This window comes from Suricata suricatta, chromosome 13, assembly GCF_006229205.1.
Source record: "Suricata suricatta isolate VVHF042 chromosome 13, meerkat_22Aug2017_6uvM2_HiC, whole genome shotgun sequence".
NCBI lineage: Eukaryota > Metazoa > Chordata > Mammalia > Carnivora > Herpestidae > Suricata > Suricata suricatta.
In genome coordinates, this window is record NC_043712.1 from 59,761,755 (window position 1) to 59,779,995 (window position 18,241).

The 18,241-nt window shown below is 35.3% G+C and overlaps 1 protein-coding gene across 8 annotated transcripts in view; it reads right to left on the bottom strand.

The window, feature by feature from the left end:
- KDM4C (lysine demethylase 4C) overlaps positions 1-18,241 on the bottom strand; it is a 392,424-nt gene that overhangs the window by 143,295 nt on the left and 230,888 nt on the right. For 4 of the 8 annotated variants that reach the window (XM_029919874.1, XM_029919873.1, XM_029919872.1 and 1 more), the window contains exons 13-17: positions 13,458-13,578; positions 10,746-10,774; positions 9,612-9,793; positions 7,751-7,964; positions 5,849-5,925 (exon numbers count right to left, since the gene is read on the bottom strand). In XM_029919874.1, the coding sequence (XP_029775734.1) occupies positions 5,849-5,925; positions 7,751-7,964; positions 9,612-9,793; positions 10,746-10,774; positions 13,458-13,578 (623 nt within the window). The remainder of the gene's footprint in view (positions 1-5,848; positions 5,926-7,750; positions 7,965-9,611; positions 9,794-10,745; positions 10,775-13,457; positions 13,579-18,241) is intronic. The other 4 variants (XM_029919878.1, XM_029919877.1, XM_029919876.1 and 1 more) reach the window with 1 other exon arrangement.

Sequence of the window (18,241 nt, forward strand, 5' to 3'; positions counted from 1 at the left end):
CAACAATATCCAAAATATGGAAAAAGCCTAAATGTCCATCACCTGATGAACGGATCAAGAAGATGTGGTATATATACACAATGGAGTACTACATGGCAATGAGAAAGAATGACATATGGCCATTTGTAGCAAAGTAGATGGACCTCGAGGGTGTCATGCTAAGCGAAATAAGTCAGGCAGAGAAGAACAGATACCATATATTTGCACTCATAGGTCTAACAGGAGAACAGGAGAAACCTAATGGAGGACCAGGGGGAGGAGAAGAGGGAAAGAACGTTGGGGAGAGAGAGGGACGCAAAACTTGAGAGACTATTGAATGCTGACAATGAACTGAGGGTTAAAGGGAAAGGGGGAGGGGGGAAAAGAGGTGGTGGTGATGGGGGAGGGCACTTGTGGGGAAGAGCACTGGGTGTTGTATGGAAACCAATATGACAATAAACTATTTAAATAAAAACACAGGCTGTTAAAAAAAAATAACATGCTTATATTTATTTACCCTTTAAAATTCTGTCCTATAAATTCTTCAGAAATTAATATAGAAAATCCTATTCTTACTCTATATAATATTAAGCACATGGGTTATTTATTTTTACAATATTAGTATTTAGGTTTCCATTCCAGACATCTAACATCTTTCTTCATAGGCAGGAGTGTAGCCCTAAAGGAATATTCAGGTAGTTCATAGAAATACCCAGACTCAAAAGAAATGTTTTCAGTATAGGGATAAAAAATAAAGTGGTTGGAAAAAAAACCTAAATGAAAACAATACAAATTTTATATTTTTATAGTGAGAATACTAGCATTTTTAGTTAGTAGTAACCTGTAATCATTATTCAGTGTAAATCATTAAACAGATTAGAGAAAAACTACAGAAATATTAGTCAAAGTGATTAGATTCACATTAAGAATTCAAATAATAAGAAATACATGCTAGAACTGGAGGTTTTTTTTAATTTTTTAATGTTTTTTTAAATTTATTTTTGAGAGACAGAGATAGCACAGGCAGGGGAGGGTCAGAGAAAGAGAGAGAGAGAGAGAGAGAGAGAGAGAGAGATACAGAATCTGAAGCAGGCTCCAGGCTCTGAGCTAGCTGTCAGCACAGAGCCCAATGCAAGGCTTGAACCTACAAACCATGAAGTCATGACCTGAGCTGAAGCCGGACCCTTAACCAACTGAGCCCCCCATATACCCTAGAACTGGGGTATTGACAGTATTGAACTTGATAATGTTTGGCATGTGCTCTCAATTGATACAGTATCAGAGTAAAACATTTTCCAAAATAAGTTTTATAAATAGTCACAAAAAGGCTGAAAACAGAGCTGAAAATAACCCAATACAGCTGGGTTTTAAGCCATAAACTGATATGTAGCTTTCAGATAGTTGTACCGATTTACCTAAGCAGTACTGAAATAGAAAAACAGGCACACTGAATTTTAGTTAGAAAGACTGGACGTACAACCTGAATGTGAGGATAGACAGGTATTTGTGGGGTTCTTTATCTAATTTCATTTCATTTGAATTTGGATATAGAGCCAGGATCCTAGAATCCAAGTTAGGGTACAATCTAAAATTTGTAACTAATCTCTCCACCAACACATTGAGTTGAAGCTGCAATACAGCTTCTTCTTTCTTGTTTTAACTGATATAAATGGATAAAGAAAAGGAAGCAAAATGAAACACAGAGAGTACTAAAGAAAAACTCTGGAAACAGAGCACTGAAGGCCACAAATAAAGGTCTGGCCCCTATCACTGTGATCACAACCTTCTTACTTTATGCTTCACCTGTTCAGAAATGATCCAACACTGCACCAGGTATGAGGGTGCTACAGAGGTAAATGAGACAAAGTTCTGGCCTCCGGTTACTTAAAACCTATCAGAACATTTGGGGCCAGAGCAATGCACCTCTTTAGAATTAGTAAATAAAAAGACGGCTGGTCTGTGCGTATTGATCCCAGACTTGCATAAGTCCGCAGTTACCTTGCCAAAGTGGACAGTGACAAAACCAACTACCTTCTAATCCCATGAGAATTTCCTTATGAATACGTGAATTAATTGGGAATAGATTAAATAATCCCTACAATGCGTTTGCTTCCAAAATTTAAATTACTAATGATAAATTAAATTACTCTATGATACAGTTACTATTATAGTCCTCTTTCCTGCCTAGCTTTGTTGAAATACAGTTGACATATGACATTATAAGTTTAAAATGTGTAATGTGATGATTTATTTACATGCTGAGAAATAATCACCAAAATAAGGTTTGGTAACACATCATCACCTCACATAATTTCTTTTACTTATTTTTTTGTGGCAAGAACATTAAAGATCTTAGCAACATTCAAGTGCAGTACTATACAATACAGGATTTCTAACTATAGATACTATACTGTATATTATATTCTCAGAATAAACTGGAAGTTTGTTCCCTTTAACTGAAGTCTGATCCTCCATACCTGGTGATCATCAGTATACTTTATATTTCTATGAGTTCAGTGGGGTTTTTTTTCTTTAAGATTCCACGTATACATGAGAGCATATAGCATTTGTCTTTCTCTGACTTATTGCACTGAGCATAATGTTCTCAAGGTCCATTTACAATGTTGCAAATGGCAGGATTTCCTTCTTTTTCATGGATGAGTATGAAATTTCAGTGTGTATCTACATATATACATACCACATTTTCTTTATTCATTCATTCATCATATGAGAACTCTTTAAAATGAATCTTTAAAAAAACAGAACCACCCTCAATTTTCACATATACCTTATACAGATAAATATAAGGTATTTCAGTCTCCCTCTTCTTATCCTCCAGATATGCAAAGTACTCATCATAAAAGGAAACAGAATTAGCTGAAACAATCACATTTGTTGGTTAAATATACATCCCAAGCAAAATAGGCTATTGGAATATTTTGCATTCATGATGAATAAGTCTTATACTCACAAAGTATGTTTAAAAAGAAAATCCTACAAAATATTTAGGAATGAGAGTTAGTGACATACAAACCAGCAATGAATATCATCTGACTCCACCCCTGCACTGTTAGATCTCTATCAGCTCCTTTGGAGCCTCCATTAAAAGGAGCTGTAAGTCTCCTCTGGAACATAAAACTGACAATGTGAGACTGATTCCTGAAGAATTCAGGTCTAAGGATACTTTTAAAATGCAGTAATTCCAGGGGCAACTGGGTGGCTCAGTCACTTATGGCCTGACTCTTGATTTCAGCTCAGGGCATGTTCTCATAGTTCGTGAGTTCAAGCCCTGCATTGGGCTCTACACTGGCAGCACAGAGTCTGCTTGAGATTCTCTCTCTCTCCCTCTCTCTGATCCTTATCCACTCACGCTATCTCAAAATACATAAATAAACTTAAAATTATGTTAATTAATTAATTAAAATAAAATAAAATGCAATCATTCTAGCCACAAAATCCAAAGAATCATACTTGTCTACTAAAAATTAATATTGTAACACAGACATACTAAATAAGGGAGTTAAAGCTAAAATATTATCAGTTACTTCTCTGCAATGCTTAAACTACAATTCACTGATTTCTAAAGAGAAATAAGTAGGAATAGAGCTTAGACAAAGTTCACCCAAATGGATACATTGAAAAACCACCTGGCTCACTGTGAATTCAGGCCATTTCCACTGAGAAATATGTGGGTCTAAAAAAAAATCACTATAAAATTGTAAGAGTTTCCATTTCTGGGAGGCCTAGATGATTCAGTCAGTTGAGCGCCTAACTCGTGATTCTGGCTCAGGTCACATTCTCATGATTGTGAGACTGAGGCTCGTGTCAGACTTCACACTAAACATGGAGCCTGGTCAAGATTCTGTCTCTCTCTCTCCATCTGCCCCTTCCCTGTGCACACTTGCAGGAACGCTCTCTTTCTCTTTCTCTGTCTCTCAAGAAAGAATAAAAAATAAACTTTGTTTAAAATAAAAAGTTTCAATTTCCAATGCAAATTGAAAGAGATTAACATGGTATCAAGATTACAACACAAGGGTCCCCTGGGTGGCAGCCGGCCTCAGCTCAGGTCATGATCTCACGGTCTGTGGGTTCGAGCCCTGCGTAGGGCTCTGTGCTGACAGCTAGCTCATGGGCCTGGAGCCTGCTTCAGATTCTGTGTCTCCCTCTCTCTCTGACCCTCCCCTGCTCATACTGTTTCTCTCTTTCTCTCTTAAAAATAAATAAAACATTTAAAAAAATTTTTAAAGATTACAACACAAAAGTCATATTTTCCCAGGGTGTGAGAAGTTAAGATTAATAGAAGTTTTAAATCATATCTAAAGAGTTATTAATCTAGTATTCCCTTCTTCTGACATGCTAACGGAAAACAGCAGAAAACTATCAGAAGCAGCCTGAGAATCAGGGTGGGTGGCTTAGGCCTGGCCGTGGCTCCACCGTGCAAAGACGATGGTACCTTATGTAACAGAACTGCTCAGTGTGTAAGCACAGGAGTCAAGCTTGTGGATGAAACAGAGAATTCTTCAGGCCTTGGTCAACTGGAATAGAATATCTCTAATCTCTAAACCTATACTTTAGAGTGAATGAAAAGACATCATGGCCAGACTGATTCTACAAAGCTTTATGTTGGCTCATACAATAAATATAGGACATGCAGGGTAAATAAGAATTGAACTTATTACAGCAGGACTTCCTGGTCGATTTTAAGGTAACTCTACATTTATATAGTTTTTGTTAATATAATGATTACATCAAAGGAAATATGAAAATGTTTTGTGGGCCCACTAATGAAAGACCTTTTAAATTAGATATAGTGCTTCTAACACCAAATAGATCAGATTATTTGGGCTATAAAGAATGTCCATACTTTCCTCCAGTTTTCCCTCACTACCTAAAGTGAATGCCAGCAATAAAATCACTCAGAAAGACATTCTCAGATATGTTTAATTTATAGTCACCATATGTCTCTTTCAACACTGAGAGCTAAACATACATATTATGACATAAATTTACATAATGTAAGCCATTTTCCTTATATTGTTCTTCAGGTTCTTAACTCTAGTTGCAAAGAAATTTAATTCATTGTCATTAGAGATCACTGAGAAATAAAGCAATGCTGTTATTACGAATGAAATAATCTGCTCTGAGATCAAGAGTGAGGGTACAATGTTGAGATCTAACAGGTCCTAACTTTCAAAAATGTTCTGATACTTCCTGAAGGGGAATTGTTAAGAAATATCAAGGTAGCACATAATAAAATGGAAAAACAGATGACAGGATAGATTAGTGGAACAGAACTTAATGGTTGGATGTAAGCTAAAGTTTCAACAGGGTTCATCAGGAAAATCAATTTAAAATAAGAAGGAATCTGTGCCTCCCAAGTGGGGTATCATTTGATTTTGAAAGATTTTGTCTCAAGCTCATGGTAGTGCCTACCACAGGGCAGAATTCAAAGTTGTTGAAGTATGAATGCATGAATGAATACCTGGGAAAAGACCGCATGCTAGTGGAAAAGTTATATATGAGCATGGTTTCATCAGGGATGAGTGAGGATCCTCACCTTGACTGTTACTTAGAATATTTATTTTTAAGAACTGCAAAATAGAGCTAGGCCAGAAAATGAAGGAATATTTTAGACTTGCTTTGATAAACTCCTGAGTAGAGAAGTGACACCCAGAAATTTATTTAATATTTCTATAATGAACAGAGCCACCAGAAAGGATGATTTGGAAAGAAAAGAATGGGAATGAAGGTAAGTGTAGAAGTGTACACAAAAGCATGTGCACAGGCTTACCTTATTGCTAGATTTAAATGTGTCCACACTGGACAGAGTGAGAAGAGAGGTTAGAATATATTAAAATAGGCCACTTACTGCTGTCCATGCATTTTTTTTGCACCGAGCACATAGCCATCCATCACATATCTCGTGAGAAGGGATACCATAGCAACCTATAAAATAATAGTATGGATCCATGAATTAGGTCTTTCATATTTTGGCAATATTATACATCTTAGCACTGAATAAGTAAAAGCAGAACTGCCCACCATGATACCATTCTTGAGTCTCACTGCTTAGAACAAAACATAAACCAGACTGTCTCAAAGATACTTTTGGTTCTCATGCCTCATAACTAATAGGATCAGTCCTAGGAGACATGAAAGTATGGGTCATAATCATTACTAAATATTCATAATAGCTATCAGAGAATACTGATGATAACTCTTGCAATAAGTAAATTTCTAAATTGTTGCGTCCAGTCCTTTACTCATACAAAACGTATTTCAAAATAAGCTGCAATTTATGAAACAAAATTTGGGGAAGCTTTAAAATGATACAATAAATAAATTTTGACATATTTTGCAAATTAATGTAATTTAAAATTACATTTCAAATATGTTTAATTAGCTTTAATTTCAGTGATAGGGACAGAGGAGGCACAATTCAAGATTAGTGATGAAGGGGTATCTTCAATTCTACTTGTCTATTCAGTACATGCCTGACTCAAAATAACTTTGTAAGGAGATAGCTGATGATGCAAATATAAGCAGCAATTATATGGTACCAACAAACATGTGTTACTCCAATTTTCTTTCAAAGGGTTTTAAAAGATTTAAAGAAGTAATTTTTAATATCAAATTTCTATAACATTTAAATAAAAGAAAAAATAACAGAAATGTAACCCCCAAAGAAAAGCCTATCATAGTTAATCAAGGCTATAAAATGTTTGGTTCAAATACATGTTTATGAAATACGATGGCTAAATTCTATAGCTAGTACATTCAGGAATCAAAATTAAATCCTAGTGTTTTGTGAAATGATGAATTGGCTATTATATACATATAATAATATTTCATGAATGTGTGTATACATGTGTGTGTTACAAACTGACATAAGTACCACAAGAAGTTGCTATATTTTAAGTACATTATGTTCAAATCTCTTGGGGATGCTGACAGTATGCAATTAATCAATAAAAGATAGCAAAGCTTTTTCAACTTAAGACAGTGTAAGACTGGTGTTTCTTAGGGGTAAATACAGAAGGTAATGCCTACCTTGTATATATGCTACATTGACAGAGATAAGCCATACATAAGTATGTTAATATGACATAATTTGGTGAGTTCTGGAATATTAAAATGCTTTAAAAGAGACTTAAAGTATATAATAGATACCTTTTCACATTTCACATTTGCATGGCAGGCCAATAAGAAAAAATTCTATCTGCCATCCCATGATATGAAAATACCAAATTGAGAGAGGTACGGAGCCCTACCACCTCAGTCTGGGGGTGAAACAACTGTAACAACTGTTCTCCTCTGGAAGGCAAGAGAGATCTCTTACCCTTACAAAGAATAAAAATTAAACTCCATAATTAAATTTAACAATAATTCCCCAAATCACCAAATAAATATTGTTTTCTTTTTAAAAAGTCAGAAAGAAAAATAATCATGAATCAACATCAGAGCTTAAAGTTAAGTTTTTACAAACTACGTCTTAAAATAAGTAAAATCCAAGTGCATGAAAGGAGCCCCACAATGACCCTATCTCTGGACAACAAAGAAAACTGCTCTCTACCAATACTGCACAAACTGTAGAAAAAGGGGTTATTATACTTACTCATACTCATCAGAAGCAGTGTGAGAAAGAATGATCTAACCATTAAGAATGCCAAGAGTTCAATGCAACACATTTGGCAGGGGGCAAATGAGTAAGAAACAAGGACTATGTGAAGCACTGAAAAGCCAGTGACTGATGAATTGGAGATTCATTTACTTGCATGAACCTGCACGCAGCACTTTGCACAGGAAATCAGAAGACTTGTTCCATCCTCTTCCAGAAAGGCATTAGGCGGAGAATATTCTATATTTTCTTCGCTATAAATAAAACACATCTCTGGAATGAGGGGCTTAGTCTTTCCTCCCGGAGTAACCACTTCGTCTAATTTTGTCTCCCATCTAGAATCATTTTCTTCATTGCTGCTATCTGGCTGAAAAACATAATAGTCCCACATGAGTGATTAACATGCAAATAAGGTCATCATTTGTTCTGGTCACTCAAATCTACTAACAGGTTCCATGCACTAACTTCCAGCTTGTTCTTCCTGTTGCTTTCCTTGATATAACTATTAGCTTTTTATCAATGTTCCTCTTCAGGCTCCCATCCAGAAGCTAAAGCTGTAGAAACAGGAGGACATTCTGTACATCTGCTTATACAAAAAGTGATAACCTGCTAAAACTATATTCTTACATAAATAGTTCATGGAAAACATCAGTTTCTGATGAAGTTTTATTCACTTCTTTATTTGCACTAGGTTAGCAAACCTGGTTTAATTTACTGAAGAATTTTGGCTAGTCACACTTGAAAGAGTGTTTTCAAAGACCACAGTTTTAATCTGTGCAACTTTAGAGAATTTTTGAAGGTTTTCACCTCACCACAAAGTTTTAAAACATCAAGACTTCTGGCAAATGTCACTAAATAAGAAAATATAATGTGCAAAACAAAACTGTCATCCCTCACCAAAATATATGAAAAGCATTTAGTGCTTACTGTTTAATTGACACTGTACTTAATGAACGATCCTATTATCTCCAGAGTTCTTAAATTAATAAATTTCCCTATATCTTCTAATTTTAGTGAGAATTTTTTAATTATTGGGGAAATACACAGGCAAATTATGATACAGCAATGAGTCAATAAAAAGTTAAGTTTTTCCAAGAAAACACAGACATTCAATGACTAAACAGAAAATGAAAACAATGTGTGTCACTCACAAGGGCCACATCAAAGAAAAGTGAGAAAATTACTTTCCCTAATTACAAAGGTTTGAATATGTGGTATATCACACATTTTCATGCCTTGAAATGTCTAAACAAAAAGTATTTACATGAACTCTAAAAGAGAAGCAATCTTAAAAAAAATACTTCTGATTCAATTATTAAGAATAAAACTCAGAACAGAATGCTCACATCAACACACGTTATAATATAGTTTGTCTTAAAATAGGTCAAGAAGTTCCACCCTTACTAGATTCCTAAAGATCAATTTGCCCAGGTTAGTGTTAAAGAATGTGGCCCTCAGTGAACTAAAATGCCTTCAGTATGACATATGTGGAATAACACTGAAAACAGCACCATGCATAGTTGGCTGTGAGGGCAAACTGAACAATTTCATTTGTATTGAGTCCTGCTGTATCTTATGCATGTTCCACAGGGGAAGATACAGAGAGACATCTTTAAATATGGGCCCAGAAATGACATATTATTGAGAGTGATATTTTCAAACACAAAACAGAAACTAAGTCTAAGTTTTCTCTTTTTGCAATCCTTCTACCATGGTTAAGCTTTAAGTTATGTTTCTTGATGAAAAGGGTAGAAAGAAAGGTTGGAACTTCCCCTTGACTGAAATAAACCAAGACTGACAAATAAACTAATCATTTATTTAAACCGATAAAGCACTATCAGAAAAATGTCTTTCAAGTAGCACTCAGAAATTGTTTGCTATTCTATAATGGCCATGTGGCTACATAAGTATCAATGTCTCCTTACCTTACAATGATTCATCTGTGTTTTTATGGTCAAATAGAAAGTGCAGCAGTGAAAGGAAGCCTTCATAGTGACCCCTCCACCCTTATTACCTTGTAGTACGGCATAAGGAGAGCACAGATGGCACAGTGTGGCTCCATTCTGGCCATGGCTGAGTTATACTCCTGTTCAGCCACAAAGTTTGGAGATTTCGTCTGCCAAAGGTGGACCAAAGGCTTTGCCCAAGACTCTGTTTCTTCCACTTCCTCCTCAATTGATGGAACCTCAGGCAATTCTTACAAAATAAGGCATGAAAACACGGTAAGCCTGCGACCCAGGGAAAACCCACCCTGCTTATAAAAAAAAAATCAAACAGTCCAAAGTACCTGTGATATTAATGTCAGACAGGAAACCTATTTTATCTTTCAAATACATTCTGACAGAAGCAGAACAAAAAGAATGTCCTTTTCATCCTCCTCATCTTCAAACACTAGATCAGATCTAATGGCCAGACAATGACTCCTTTTGACACCCTCTGCCTTCCTGCCAGGAATAACTAAACCGTCCCCTCCTTCAATTTCACTTCCGTGTTTCCACTGCTACCATTAACAACTCAGAGGGTAAAACAGCTTTGTCTTTGAGATTACCTTCCAAATAGCAGAGGAATTTGCTAGCCCAGTAACTGCCTTACCAATTTTTCATTGCTTCACCTAACACTGTATATGGCTCAACAAAAATTTATTAATTCAGTGTCATTTAATTAACTTTTGGGTTCAAGAATTCAGGACAAATAACATTTACAGAGCACCCATCAGATGCCAAGCAATACACTGCCATAACATGAATATGAAGGGCAATTCCTATTCAAATATTATTTATTCAATATAATGCCCCCAGAGGGTTAAGTCTCTTAAGCACTGGTATCTGTTAAGATGAAAAAGGCAGAGATCTACTCCACAAAAATACCATTTTACCAAATTTTATAGAAGGCCAGAAAAATACAGAAAGACATAATAGATGAAGGGGAAAAATTCCTCATGCCTGTAGCAGAGGACAGCATCTCGAGGCAGGCGGCAGACATCACAGCAGATCTAGTATTTAACATCTACAGCTGTGACACATTCTAAAACTCCTCACCAATAGCTGTCATAGTCTCACAAATCAGTGCTGTGGAGCAATGTCCTCAAGTCCCAAGCACAGGTGCTCCTGTGAATAACTGTGTTCCAGCCCTTGCCTTGTTGACTTACCTGTTTTTAAAAATGTCAAAATAGATTTGCTGAAATAGAAAAATAATATGGGGTAAATGAGGCTGAAAATAAATCAAAAGACATCAAATGCCAACTGAAGTGAAAGGAAATGCTCCTGCTTCCATTGTGGTGGTGGTGCTGGTACCACCACCACCACCACCACCATCATCATTAACTACAGAAAATGCTTAGTACTCAGCCAGGCAGTGTTTGAAAGCAAAACAAAAGGTAAGAACCTTCACCTATGTTTGCAATGAAGTAGTCTGACACAAAACAGAAATAGCTTCCACCTTAGTCTTCCTATAATATAGAATAGAAGATATCCTATGAACACTTAGATTTGACAGATGAAAGATGGGAGTAAAAAGTTGACCAAGAATTTGAAATACAGTTAAGTCCTTAACTCACAGGCTAATGTCTAACATATACACACTAAAATTGAGATCTAAACTAAAAGAAATCCTTTGGGTTTGAATAGCTATTGCCTCTTCCTGATACACTGTAAGTTTACCATATCACTTACTTTATTATAAAAGGTGAAACATACAAGATAGATGATGTTCTTATTCCTTTGGTTGGCCATAAGGGAAAAGTTCTCAAAGTATCTTTAGGGATGGAGGAAATACTATTAATTCCTAAAAGCCTCACAAAGAGAAAGAAGTAAGGGAGAAGGACAATTCCTAACAATGGAGCCACAGAACATGGGCAAGGCCCACAGCAAGACTTGACCTAGGATAGCCTGATTCAAACTGAACTTTCCTCAAACTATCTCAACAGTGACCTGATAGAGAATCTTGCTCTACAGATGCCCTTCCCCAAAGATGATGTTGTACTCTGGCCCAAAGACTACTTATCTTCTGTTTGGATAATCTCCAGACCAGAATACATAGTGAACATAACTATGTAATTCCATCACTTAAAAGGAGCAAGGCAGCAACACTGTGCAGCACCAACCTCAGGGAATTATTAGTCCAAGATCTAGCTTTAAATTCAAACCCTTTTGGGCACCTGGGTGGCTCAGTTGGTTAAGCGACAGACTTCAGGTCAGGTCATGATCTTCTGGTTTGTGGGTTCGAGCCCCATGTCTGGCTCTGTGCTGACAGCTCAGAGCCTGGAGCCTGCTTCAGATCCTGTGTCTCCCTCTCTCTCTGCTCCTCTCCCACTCATGTTCCGTCTTTCAAAAATAATAAATAAAACAAAAGAAATTTGTTTTAGGGGCACCTGGGTGGCTTAGTCGATTAAGTGTCCAAATTTGGCTCAGGTCATGATCTCATGGTTCGTGGGTTTGAGCCCCATGTCGGGCTCTGTGCTGACAGCTTAGAGCCTGGAGCCTGTTTCAGATTCTGTATCTCCCTCTCTCTTTGCCCCTCCCCCACTTATGCTCTGTCTCTCTCTCAAAAATGAATAAATATTAAAAAATTAAAAAAAAATTTTTTAATTCAAATCCTTTGATCAAAAGGCCTATGTCTTTGGGTAAATAGATTCTTATATAGTGAGAATCTTTTTAATATTAAAGTAAAATAGTAAATATAAAACTTCTTTTTAAGATCTGAAGTGCTGAGAGTGCTTGGGTGGCTCAGTCAGTTAAGCATCCAACTCTTGATTTTGACTGAGGTCATAATCCCAGGGTTCATGTTCATGGAATTGAGTTCCATATTAGGCTTTGAGCTGACATTGCAGAGCCTGCTTGGGATTCTCTCTTTGTCTCTCTCTCTCTGCCCCTCCCTGCTTGCATATGCACATATGCACATGCTTTCTCTCTCTCTCTCAAAATAAATAAACATTAGAAGTTAAAATCTAAAGTGCTGGAGTTCTTTGTAAAGTCTAAAATGACTTATGTAATGTCTATATTATTATGTAAAATCCACCCAATCATCTTATTTTCATTTGATCTGTTTATCGATTAAATATTACAATATTTTATGAGGGGGAAAAGATAGTGCATTTAATCAGATGATTATTCAGATTTTACTTTAGTTTTAAAAGTCAAAATCACTGGCAAATTCTTGAAGATAAACATTCTGTCTTCCTGAAATTACTTCATCATCTTTCCTATCTCCCAAGAATTCTTGCTTACTCTCAACCAATGGCATTATTCAAGCACGGACTAACCTGGCTAGTGCTTTTCATAGATTAATGACATTCATTTAACAATAAATCTCAATCCCTTAGGGAACCAAGAAAGTTTTGGGTGTGGAGACTCCCAGTGGGATATCTAAAAACTTTCATCACATTATTTCAAATGAAAATTTTCCCTCTTAGCCTCTACTCCTATTCCTGGTTCCATTTTAGTACACCTTCATCTACTTACTTTCTTAAACAAAAAATATGCCTACTTCCAATATACAGATGAGGAAAAATGTTTTTTCCATTGTAGCTTTGAAACATTCTGATCATTTGGCATCACCATCCTCGGAATTTCCTCTCTTCCTCTCTTTCTTCAACTATAGTTGACTAATGAACCCCTAAATGAGTCACTGTACTCTCATTAGTATATAATTACCTCACAGCATGATGTATTTTAAAACATGTCATGCGATAAAGATAGATTCTTACAGTTGTTAAATAGCAATTTGGTTCTCACAACATCCATGTAAAATAAAAGGGCAAGGGTAGATATTATCAAACATAAAAAGACATGGACACTGCAGTCATTTAATGAATACCAATGTTTTTATTACTAAAATTATATCCCTTTTTGTAATAGCATACCAACAATCAGGTTGTACACCACTCTGAGTCTCATCTGGAATGCCACAATTTGCTGTAGATTCAGGAGAGAGTGAGGCAAATGAAAAATCCCTCAGTGTAAGTACATCAAAGTTTGGGAAATCTGTGAAAACATTACCAGCAGTTTCTGTATTCCCAATGAGAACAAAAGAAGAGTTAATAGTTTAACAGCAGTTCTCAAAGTAAGGTCTGTGGACTCCCAGAGACACACAGCACAATTTCGCAGGGTCTGTATGGTCAAAACTACTTTCATAATAACAAAAGATGTTGTTTGGCTATCTCACTCTAGCATTGATTTTATTAAATTTGTGATAAACATAGAATATATACATACAGTAGTTTTGCTGCACAATGAAATTCAATAGTTGTCTTAGGGAAAAGCACAGGTGCAATTAATTGAATTGTAAGATGGATAAGCTGTCTCTTTCATGGGACACCATTTTTACTTGAAAGAATGATTAACAGACAAACTGGTTATTCAGACTTGGGTCTGGCAGGAATTTTCATGAAAGGGAGCAAAGAAAGACTGTCATTTTAATAAAAAAAAAAACTACTCAGAGTATTTGTTGACAATGGTAAATTCAAGCTTAAGAGTCAAAATCAGAATTCTGGAAAATGTGTTTCCACTACTCATAAGCTTGACAGCTTCCCAATACTTAAAGCTGTCTGTGTTAAGATTGATGGTGATAATATCAAAAGTAACTTTTAAATACATAAAAAGACTTACATAACTGTTTACCAATGTATGATGTTACAAAATGATGCATGTGTAAAAGGATCACTCAAAGTACAAGACACACCAATGAATCTGTAGCTTAACAGAGTACAAAGAGTTCATTGATGTGATTTCAGATTCCACATTGCAACTAATCTTTAAAAAGATTAGCTTTGGTGTAGTATCAAAGAAGAATATACATAATTATCTGAAAAGGCTACTCAAATACGGCCCCCATCCAAGCTCCTATCTGTGTGAAGCTGGACTTTCTTCGCATACTTCAACCAGAATATAATGCAACATACTGAATAAGGGAGCAGATATAAGAATCCAATTATTTCTATTAAATCTAATATTAAATACCTTTGCAAATAATGTGAAACAATACCACTCCTCTCTTTGTTTTTTAATGATCTGGTGATACTGTTTTTTTATGAAAACATATGTAACTATTTATGAATTTATTATTGCTACTTTCAAATTAATTAATAGTTAAACTTTTCCTGTTTTAACCTCCCAGCAAATAAATATACATAGAATAAACCCATGGGAAGGGAAGGGAAAAAGGAAATGAAAGGACATGATAAGATAAAAGGAAACCCCTTTGGGATCCTTAAAAATTTAAGTTTATAAGGAGTCCTGAGAGCAAAAAGGTTGAGAAACACAAACATACACATGGTATGTATATATATATATACATGTGTATGTTTGATACATATATATATATATACACACACACACACATGGTATGTATATATATACCATGTGTATGTATGTATGTACACATGGTATATATATACATACACACACACACACCCCATTTACCGAAAATATTAGTATCACAGAGTTACTGTTCAACAATACAGCCCAAACAAAACAGGTATAGACTCTGTTCTCACAGCCAGGCAAGAATTTTATAAATCACTTTCTTCAATCAATGTGGGATGATTAAACAAAAAGAAAACAACTCAATACTGGAAGAAGGTATCCTTTCCTCTAAGTTCCTTCCTTCAATAGGTCTACAAGGTTTGTTAGCTATAGTAGAAAGCAAATTCTACGCCAATAACACTTCATTTTCTTTTTTCTTGGTGAGTCTCTTACTTCATGAAGGCAATCTAGACTCCCAAACTATTGTATTTACAAAAATGTTCCCATCACTCTGTAGTGAAATGAAATACAGTTAAGAAAACCATGAGCCTAAACACATAGTAGTTCCTTAAATTTATATAAGTGTTTATATAGAATTCATAGAAGCAAGTTACAATACAACTCAAGACACCATGTTCTCAGGAACTTTGTTCTGAAGTAAGGAAATGTAAGCAATGGCTTAGGTGGCCTCCTATGAAGGATGGTCAGCTCCCTAGCAACCATTATTATGATGGAAAACTGGGGAGAATATATACTACCTTGGAAAAATATACTGAAGTAACCTGTTAAAAATGTTACTGCCATACCAGCAGCACCTTCAATAACTGCCCTGAAATTTTTTATTGCCATGTCACTAAAAAAAAAAAACAGTAAGTTGTACAATAGCCCAAGTATGGAAAGAACCCAAATGTCCATCGACAGATGAATGGATAAAGATGTGGTATATATATATATATACAATGGAGTACTACTCAGCAATCAAAAGAATGAGATCTTGCCATTTGCAACTACATGGAGAACTACAGGGTATTATACTAAGCAAAATTAGTAAGTCAGAGAAAGACAAATATCATATGATTTTACTCATATGAGGACTTTAAGATATAAAACAGATGAACAGAAGGAAAGAAAGCAAAAATAATATAAAAACAGGGAGGGGGACAAAACATAAGAGACTCTTAAATATAGAAAACAGAGGGTTACTGGAGGGGTTGTGGGAAAGGGAATGGGCGAGATGGGTAAGGGGCATTAAGGAATCTACTCCTAAAATCATTGTTGTACTATATGCTAACTTGGATGTAAAATAAATCATGCTGAGCAAAGTAAGCCAGGCAGAGAAGGACAGAAACCATATGTTTGCACTCATAGGTCTAGCAGGAAAACAGGAGAGACCTAATGGAGAACCAGGGGGAGCGGAGGAGGGAGAAAGAGTTGGGGAGAGAGAGGGATGCAAAACTTGAGAGACTATTGAATGCTGAGAATGAATCAACGTTTGAGGGGGAAGGGGGAGGAGAGAAAAGAGGCAGTGGTGATGGTGGAGGGCACTTAAGGGGAAGAGCACTGGGTGTTATATGGAAAACAATTTGACAATAAAATATTATGGGAAAAAATGAATAAATTATTTGTAAAAAAGAAAAAAAAAGTTGTTACTTATTAAAAAATTTCCCTGAGGGACAAATACCAAGCTCTCAGATCATGCACACAATGTACTGAAATTGTTATTTTTAATAGTATAAAAATATTTTATTTGGTAAGAGTTGCAAAACTTATATCAGATAATACAGACTTTAAAACAAAGACTATAAAAACAGACAAAGAAGAAGCATATCATAATAAAGGGGACAATCCAACAAGAAGATAAAACATCTATATATATTTATGCACCAAACATGGAAGCTCCCAAATATAAAACAGTTAATAATAATAAGGGTGTTTAACACATCACTTACATCAACAAAGAAACAAACAAAAAAAAAAATCAACAAAGAAACAAAGACTTTGAATGACCAAGTGGACCAGATGGATTTAACAGATATATTAAGATATTTCATCCTAAAGCAGCAGAATACACATTCTTTTCAAGTACATATGGAACATTATCCAGAACAGATAACATTTTAGGCTACAAAGCAAACCTCAACAAATTCAAAAGGTTGAAGGTACACAACGCATCTTTTCTGATCACAACTCCAGGAAAATAGAAATCAACTACAAAAATAAATCTAGAAAGACCAAGATCACATAGAGGTTAAATTAACCAGCCAATAAAATAAGAAATTTAAAATTGCATGCAAACAAATAAAAATGAAAACACAATAGTCCAAAACATTTGGGATACAGCAAAAGCAGTACTAAGAGGGAAGTTTATAAAGAAATAGGTCTGACTCAAGAAGCAAGAAAAATCTCAAATAAACAACCTACCCTTATACATAAAGGACCTTAAAAGTTCAAACAAAACTTAAAACTAGCAGAAGGAAGGAAATAATAAAGATTAGAGCAGGAAGAAATGATATAGAAACTAAAAATATAATAGAACAGATCAATGACACCAGGAACTGGTTTTTTTCTTAATCAATAGAATTGATAAACCTCTAGCCATAATAATCAAGAAAGAAAAAGAGAGAACCCAAATAAATAAAATCACAAATGAAGAGAGGAGAAATAACAACAAACACCACAGAAACACAATTATAAGAGAATATTATGAAAAACTATCTGCCAACAAAGCAGACAACCTAGAAGAAATGGACAAATACCTAGAAACATAGAGACTACCCAAACTGAAACACAAAGAAACAGAAAATTTGAACAGACCCATAACCAACAACAACAAAAAGAAGTTGAATCAATAATCAAAAAACTCCCAACAACAAAAATTCAGAAGCCACTGGGTCCGGGAAGTTTTCAAATTAAATTCTATGAGGCCAGCATTACCCTGATACCCAAACCAGAAAAAGACACACACACACACGCACACACACACCCCAAAAAACAAAAAACAAAACACAAAACAAAAGAATTACAGGCCATTACCTCTGATGAACATAGATGAAAAATCTCCAACAAAATACATGAATACAGGATCCAACAATACATGAAGAAAACAATTCACCACAATAAAGTAGGATTTATTCCTGGGTTACATGGATGATTCAATATTCACAAATCAATCAACATGATATATCACATCAATACGAGAAAGGATAAGAACCATATGATCATTTCAATTAATGCAGAAAAAGTATCTAACAAAGTACAATATCCACTCATGATAAAACACCTCAATAAACATAATAAACATAATAAACCCCACGGTTAACATCATTTTCAATAAGAAAAAGCTGGTAGCCTTTTTGCTAAGGTCAGCTAATGTCCAATCTCCAACCACTTTTACTCAACATAG